Below are 7,250 nucleotides of genomic sequence, written 5' to 3'. Positions count from 1 at the left end.
ACTCTTCGCACCCCCCCCCCCCCCCCCCTCCCACACCCTCTCCCCAGGGAAGCAACAGACCTTGAGCGCCTTGGTCTTGTCGTGGCGGGTGAGCACAAAGTGGAAGAGGGCGATGAGGGCGCCTTCAAACTCGGGGCCGCGCCCGGCGTTCAGGGTGTAGGGGCTGAAGGCCTTCCACACGATGCTCTCGCAGATGTTGGTGGCGATGAACAGGGAGATGGCGGAGCCCAGGCCCCACCCGTTGTTCAGCATGTTGTCCAGGAGCAGGACCAGCACGCCCGCCACCAGCAGCTGCAGCACGATCAGCACGCAGTTGGTCACCCCGATCTCGGCGGGGTCGCCGTACATACCGGTGTACACGTACACGATGGCCTGGCCCACGGTGATGATCAGGCCCAGCACCGCCTCGGCCGTCTTGCTGTGTGAGAGGGAGGATCAGTTTGGGAGGGGGGTGGGTAATGGAGGGGCGCAGGGGTGTGCAACTTGGGATCCGGCACAGAGGGCACGGGTGACGCACACCGGGTGTGCAGTGGGTACTGCAGACACGCTTGGCGCTCGGCACACGCCGCCAAGTAATTTTGAGGCGGAGAAGCAGACCAGGCAGGCCAGGAGGCGCAGTGAGGCACGCACTCGGTGGGCCTGGAAGCCATTCCTCTGAGTGCCCAACCGACCCCCACGCCCCACAAAACCACTCAGGCTCCCTGAACAGAAACCCTCCGGGACGCACATCAGATCACGATCGCTCTTCACGCTGTAGTCCACATCAATGATCTTGGACCCGGAGAGCAGCTGCGTGACCAGCCCCGCGGTGATGGTGGGGCCGATGCCCAGCTCCATCACCGTCCCCCGGGAGGAGGCCATGATGACGCGCGCCCAGTAGAACGGATCAGCACCGGCGGAGGACTTGACGCCATAGAGTGGGAGCTGCGAGCAGACCAGGAAGATGGCCAGACAGACCAGGGTGTAGCCTAGCCGGTCCCTGCGGGTGACAGCTCGGGGTCCGGGGCTGAGCCTGACGCCATTCACGTGGAAGAGTGGCACACAGAGGATAGTTCCGCGAGGGCATCAACCACTGATCCGATCCGACACGCACCTGAACGGTATCCGCCTGCCCTCCGGCGACTGCACCTCTGGGATGACCTTCTGGAACGGCTTGAAGAGATTCAGCACACGGAACTGGCCCATGATGATTGCTACCCTGCGGGCAGGCAATCCACAAGCCGTTGATGCCGGGGATTGAATACCCGTGAACGCGTCTGTTGCACTCTAGTATGGCATTGATGCCGGTTTTACTCGAATGCCAGGGTCAACCGAATGCGAGAGTCCCGATGCAGGGCCGTCCCCCCCTTGGCTTATGGTGGACATCACCATTTCGATACAATCCCAAGTCTGCTGCAACAACGATCACAGCTGTCGGCCACGCGCTGCGTTCGTGAGGCAATATATCAGCCCATGATGGATTTTGTTGTGGAGGGGACAGTGGGAGAACACATGCGCACCAGAGTCTTAGATCCGTCCCATTTGGACAAGGCCTCTGTCGGCAATGTTTTCGAGACTGGCAAGTTCAGCACCGCAAGGGCTCCCGCAACGACAGCACGAGGGAGTAGTCCGATGGGATATGGGCTATGGAAGCTCGGTGCTTTGCATCATGACACGCAGTGCTGCCAAAAACTAGTGGTTGTCATTGGCCTTACTGCCTTGATTGTGTTAGTCCATGGCATTGGCAAGGTTGGACAACCCTGCAGGAGTGGCAGGAGCCCACAAACTGATGGCTTTATGACTTGTGATAACAGCCATGTTCTACCGTCCAGTCCTAGGAACTCCATGGGTAAAACACCCGGCAACATCATTTTAGGGAAAGCCCTGTCCCAAGGACTCTGTTTGCTGTTGTTTTAGGCTGTATGTGACAGAGGCTGCTGCTTTATGTGCATGTCTAAACCCTCCCTAGGCACTTTCCTGTCCCAACCCTGATGCGACCCCTTCCAGCCCCTGCAACTTGAGCTCAAACTTCGGAGTTCCTGGACGATCTCGATGTGACTGATATGATCCGAGGCTGCGATATCAGGTTGCCCACCCAGAGGGTTCGAAGTGATGGCAGGCCCACTGGCTGCCAAGGCCAGCCTCCTTGTTCAGACTTCCTGCCCGACTCCCGTCCGCAGCCCACCGATGGTCCGACTCCCCCTCTGTACATCGTATATTGCCCACCTCGCGCTTTACATCGCTGCGCGGCTCAAGGCATGGCTGTTATGGGAGCAAAGACAGGGCAGCGGAAAGGCTGCGGGTCTGCGGCCGACAATCACTTTGCCCTTTGCCTCCTGCGCTTACGCTTCAGCCTCCTCATGCGCTTCTTCCTCCACTGCGATCGTTAAGAGAGTGAGGGGTTTAGGAGTGCCAAGGGTGCCACATATCAGAAACGACGAGGCCGGCCCATCACGGCCCGCCAAGCATCCGACGCCCTTCCGTCGCCGACATCCACACGAGAATCTACCCCACACATCCTACCTTGGCACGCATTGTAAATAGAGCCAAAAGGGAAGAGTGTGACCCGCGCCGTCCCCTTATGCGGAGTCGGGAGGGGAGGACACCGGGGTCCCAGTGGGCGACGGCCCCAGCGGTACACTCTGCGGTACCGTTCCTACCTGATCGCTATGAAAACCGAGCATCGCACGAGAGGCCCCAATGGGGCTCATGCATGCATCCCTGGATGCCAAATATTCGACACACTATATTCATTTCTGAGCACACATAATGTTCTGATACATAAAGGCTAGAGCGAGTGACTTTGGCAGGCTGCTGCCTTCTGCGCCGAGGTGTAGCGGGTCGGTCTGCTGCTGCAGGGTGGCCAGCGCAGCTCTCTCGCACGAGTGAAGGCGAGAATGGGTGACCAAAGGGATCCACGTGAATTCGAAGCAGTAGAGAAGCTCGAAAAGGTGAGCATGCATGACCACATGGGAAGCAGGGTCTCCCTGCTCCGGCATGCCAGAGGAGGGTGACTGGGCATGCACACTCCTCCCATTCCTGCACAGCTCCGTCCGACACACCTCCCCTCAATACCCCAGCTCTGCGATGCCTTGGCACGTCTGCCCGAAGACGCGCGGAAAGAGCTGCGCTCCGCCCTGCTAGAAGAAGTGGAGCAGCGCCAGCCGCGTAAGGTCGCGGGCCTCCGCAGGGGCCTGGCGGAGAGCCTGGAGGCGTGTGGGGAGGAGCTGGTGGAGCGGGAGGATGACTTTGACGAGGGCATATACGAGGAGACCTCCAGGTGCGCAGGGTGCCCTAGGAGGGTGGGTGAGTGCGCTGGCTGCATGATGCATGGTCACGGTGACGGGGGGAGGTGCCTCGGCACAGCTTGCGCTGCGCAGGACGCCCGCCTCTGCAGCCCCATTCCTCACTGCTCCACTCAAACCCTGGTCCTTCCTGCACCCTCTTGCAGGACTGTGCCGCGCTGGGTCGCCCAGCGGCACCAGATTGGGACGGAGCGCCGCCCCGACTCCAAGAAGGAGATGCTGCGGCCGCGGGATGAAGCCAAGCTCCCCCTGGTGGGTCGCGCGGGCACCCGCGCCTAGAGTCCCCTTGAATTGTTTCATGCAGGGCTTTGTCCGTGCGTACTATCCAGGAAGGCCGCAGAGTGGCCTTGAGGCATCTGCTTCTGGTCGATTGACGGACCCTGGAACCCCTGTACCCCCGGTGCTGCAGGAGCAACTGGGGCTGGGCGCAGTGTGGACCCCCCGTGCCGAGTGGACGCGGAGGCTGCCCGCCCTCCTGCCGCGCCAGCGGGACATCTCGTGGGGCATATGTGTGTGGGCGGTGTGGTGCCATGGGGGAAGGGGAGGCGGGGCCTGCAGGGGACGATGGGGATCCCAGCGAGCACCGCCACAGCCGCCTGCCAGGCGGGAGTCTGAGGCAGCATGTGTCTCGGGACCAGTGACGGCGTGCACCAAGGTCCTCGCGCCGAGTAGGACTGGCACCTGTGTCCCATTGTCAATCACCCCTCCCCTCCCCAGCCCCCCACCCACCCAACCCCCACCGCACAAACACACCCAGATGCCAACCCGGAGAGCCTGCGCCGGGAGCTGGGCCCACGCTGGGCGCGACGGCGGCCCAGCGGGGACGCGCAGGGCGCCTTCTGGAACGACGTGATCCAGAGCGCCGACGCGGTGGAGCTGACGCTGATGGCCGTGACGCACCGGCCCATGGCCATGCCCGCCCTGCGGGACGCGCTGACGGGGGGGCTGGGGTCCAGCTTTGCCGAGCTGAGCCGGACGCAGGGGGCGCCGCCGGGCGCGGAGCTGGAGCTGGAGCGTTTTGTGACCGCGCTGACGGGTGGGTCGGAGTGGGTGGTGACCTGCTGCATGGGTCAGCCAGGCGTCCATGCGACACAGTGGAGTGCACAGGTGTGTTTGCAAGGGCTGTCAGCCGCGCAGCAGCTGCTACATCCCCTGCCGCCCCTCATCCGGCTACCACATCCTGCCCCCTGAGCCACCCCGGCCATCCACCCCCTCGGCCTCCTCACCCTCCCCACAGCCAAGACGCCCACCGAGGAAGGCAGCCTGGTGTCCAGGCTGCGGCAAAAGATGCCGGACGCCGTGAACCAGCTGGTGGAGAAGTATGTGCCCGCGCCATCCAAGCAGCTGGCGCCCTACGTCCCCGCCGGCACCATCTTCATCTTCACCCCCCGACCCCAGAACCGTGGCCTGGTGGTGGAAGGTGGGAGGTGGGGGTGCCTTGTTGAGGGGGCCAGGCTTGGGAGCTGGGATCCCAGCAGAGTGCATGCGCTTGAATCAATGGTGTTGGTGAGCCCTGGCCTGCATGCCACCACACGGGGCATGCCAGGTGACGTTGTGTGTTGGGACCTTCTTTGACTGATTCGGTGCACCGGCAAGAGTGATCTTTCCAATCCCCCGGAACCCCCTTCACTTGGCTCCGTAGTTGTGACGGCAGACCCGATTGCCACGCGCAAGTCCTGGTTTGCGGGGAGGACCGCGAGCCCATTCATCCTCCGCGCTTTCTTCAACGCCTTTCTGGGCGGGGGCGCAGACCCGCTGGGCCGGGCCAATGTGGGCCGAGGCATCCTGTCCTGCCTCACCACCAAAATGTGCGGGCTCGCGCGAGTTGCCAGTGGGGGCGCTCTGGGTTTGGAGTCGGTGTGTTGGTCAGCTCAGTCGACTTCTCCTCCCAGTACCCGACACATGATCCTCTCCCTTCCCCCACCCACCTGCCTCCCACAGGCCGCAAGCATCGCTCCCCAGCCCCACGGAGGGCGCCACCGGCGCACCGCTGCTAGGCGCGGGGTGCTGAGGGCTGGGAAGCTTCCTCCACACCTGCCACAGGCCATGCCCCCCTCACGTCCCTTGCCACCATCATCCCCGTTCGTCATGTACGACAGCGCTTACACTTCTCTCATCATATCGGACAAGCAATGAGCAACGCTAGGGTGAGAGGGGGGGGGCAATGCGGGGCCCACCCTCGTCCAAGGCCACAGAGTAGTAAGGATGATGCCTGGGTCGGCAGGGAAGGTCGTTTGCCTCGCCTATCGCCCACCAGGCACCTTCCACACGGGAGCTCCTGAGCAAAAAAGGTGAGCTCCGGCGACGGTATGGGAGCGCGACTCCAGCATGACACGCTACATTGCTAGACAAGGTACGCAATAGCGCAGCAGCAGCAAGATGGCCGAGGGCCGCGGAGGGGAGTGGGGAAGGGTGAAGGCAAGGTTTTCGGGCGCTCGGAGCCCTCGGCCGGCGCGGGCGCCGGCCCCTCCCTCTCCCCTCCCACGCCAGGCTCCAGGGTCAGCGCGGTGTGGGGAAGACGTCAAGCCAAATGCTTGCGGTTTGGAAGGGACGGCAACATCGATGTATGCACGTGTTTGCCACAGGCACGTGGCAAGAAAGAAACAAATGCTCGGGGGTGCATGGATAGTGTGCATGTTATTGGGTGGGAGCATGGTGTGCCAACCCCGTGGCGGAGCCGGCAGTCCCAGGAAAAGGAAGTGTGGAGCGTGCCCGTGCGGGTTGGGGGAGAGACAGGGGCAGTGGTCGAGGTAAGCTGGGGAGATGAGTACAGGGTTGAGTGGGAGGGGGGTTGGGTGGGTAGGAAGTGCAATCATCTTGAGGGCAGAAAGAGGGGAAAAGAAGGGCGTTGGTCGGGGAGGAGGGGGGAGGAGGGTCTCACATAATCCTCGCCCCGCCATCCCATCACCAGTTTCTTCTCTACTTCTACACTGATCCACATGAGGAGGACATGGGAGAGCCTGCATGGGAGAGGTTTAAAAGGGACAGGGTGTTAGGGGCAGTGAAGCTCTTGGACAGGTGCTTGCAAGCACTTGCAGATCAAGGCCCTCCGACCGTTCCTCCTCCCAGGAGCACCCAAACTCACCGGCGCTGCGGTGGAGGAAGGAGAAGGTGAAGCGGTGGGAGCCCAGGCTGGAGGACTGGCTCTCCTGCCCAGCCTCCACCAGGTTGCCTCCCAGGCGCGTGCACACCTCCTGGATCCTCGTCCTACAGGAGAGGTGTGGAAAGGGGAGGGGGGGCCCTGAGTGCATGCATTGAGGCACAGAGTCCCAGGGAGGGATGATCTCGGCCTGAGCCCTGGCAACGCCGCCTCAAGCGACGAGTCCCTCCTCACCCATCTCCACGCGATACGTTTTCACGCTGGGCTCTTTTGTCTTCAGCGCATCACCAAACAAACAATCGCCCGACCCTTCTCCTCCACAGCATCCCCCTCCTCTCCCCTCCAAACAATCCCCCCCATTTAAAAAACACTTGCCTGTCTGGGGGCTGCCCCGACTTGCTCATGACGTAAAAGGTGTGCCCGCTGGAGTTGCTGTTGACGTAGGTGCGTACCTTGGCGCGAGTGATGCTGAGGCCCGCCTCCGACAGCACACGGGTGAGGTCGGCCAGGCCGCCAAACCTGTCCACGGAGCGTACGTGCAGCTTGACCCCGGCGGGGAAGCGGCGCTGGATGGAGGACTCCAGCATGGCGGCCAGGCAGGCCGCGGCCTCCGGATCCCAGGCGACCTCGCCGCCACGCGGGCGCACGTGGTACTCCTGCACCGCGCCGCCGCCGGGCAGCGCGTCGATGGTGGCGTGCCAGATGTCATAGTCCATGTCGGCCAGCGTGCACACCGTGTCGAACAGGAGCTTGGGACGGTCGCGGCACGCGATGCTCACGATCCAGTAGCCGCTGGAGTCGCAGCGCTCGATGTCCACGCTGGGCCGGTCGTACTTGGGCGAGCGCCAGGCGGCGGCCGCGGTGGG

General features: G+C 63.0%; 4 protein-coding genes across 4 annotated transcripts in view; 1 reads left to right on the top strand and 3 right to left on the bottom strand.

The window, feature by feature from the left end:
* F751_5694 (Protein transport protein Sec61 subunit alpha) overlaps positions 1-1,185 on the bottom strand; it is a gene marked incomplete at both ends in the record, with an annotated part of 3,384 nt that extends 2,199 nt beyond the window's left edge. Inside the window, 3 exons of the mRNA XM_011402415.1 lie at positions 1-418; positions 728-979; positions 1,094-1,185. The exon at positions 1-418 is cut by the window's left edge and continues 2,199 nt beyond it. Coding sequence (XP_011400717.1) covers positions 1-418; positions 728-979; positions 1,094-1,185 — 762 coding nt within the window. The remainder of the gene's footprint in view (positions 419-727; positions 980-1,093) is intronic.
* A 1,691-nt stretch (positions 1,186-2,876) lies between these two features.
* F751_5693 (hypothetical protein) lies at positions 2,877-5,295 on the top strand (the record flags this gene model as incomplete). The annotated part of the gene is made up of 8 exons (XM_011402414.1): positions 2,877-2,930; positions 3,060-3,259; positions 3,431-3,536; positions 3,694-3,793; positions 4,042-4,320; positions 4,522-4,704; positions 4,927-5,092; positions 5,226-5,295. The coding sequence occupies 8 exons, from the start codon at positions 2,877-2,879 to the stop codon at positions 5,293-5,295; spliced, it is 1,158 nt and encodes a 385-aa protein (XP_011400716.1).
* A 325-nt stretch (positions 5,296-5,620) lies between these two features.
* Positions 5,621-6,184, bottom strand: F751_5692 (hypothetical protein; the record flags this gene model as incomplete). Its single annotated transcript, XM_011402413.1, has 1 exon — positions 5,621-6,184. One exon carries the CDS (start codon positions 6,182-6,184, stop codon positions 5,621-5,623), a length of 564 nt encoding a protein of 187 aa, XP_011400715.1.
* Positions 6,185-6,209: 25 nt separating this feature from the next.
* Positions 6,210-7,250, bottom strand: part of F751_5691 ([Protein-PII] uridylyltransferase) — a gene marked incomplete at both ends in the record, with an annotated part of 3,856 nt that continues 2,815 nt past the window's right edge. Inside the window, 3 exons of the mRNA XM_011402412.1 lie at positions 6,210-6,244; positions 6,370-6,491; positions 6,781-7,203. Coding sequence (XP_011400714.1) covers positions 6,210-6,244; positions 6,370-6,491; positions 6,781-7,203 — 580 coding nt within the window. The remainder of the gene's footprint in view (positions 6,245-6,369; positions 6,492-6,780; positions 7,204-7,250) is intronic.

The sequence above is a fragment of the Auxenochlorella protothecoides genome (genome assembly GCF_000733215.1).
Source record: "Auxenochlorella protothecoides strain 0710 unplaced genomic scaffold scaffold66, whole genome shotgun sequence".
Classification (NCBI taxonomy): domain Eukaryota; kingdom Viridiplantae; phylum Chlorophyta; class Trebouxiophyceae; order Chlorellales; family Chlorellaceae; genus Auxenochlorella; species Auxenochlorella protothecoides.
This window is presented reverse-complemented; position numbering and strand designations above follow the sequence as displayed.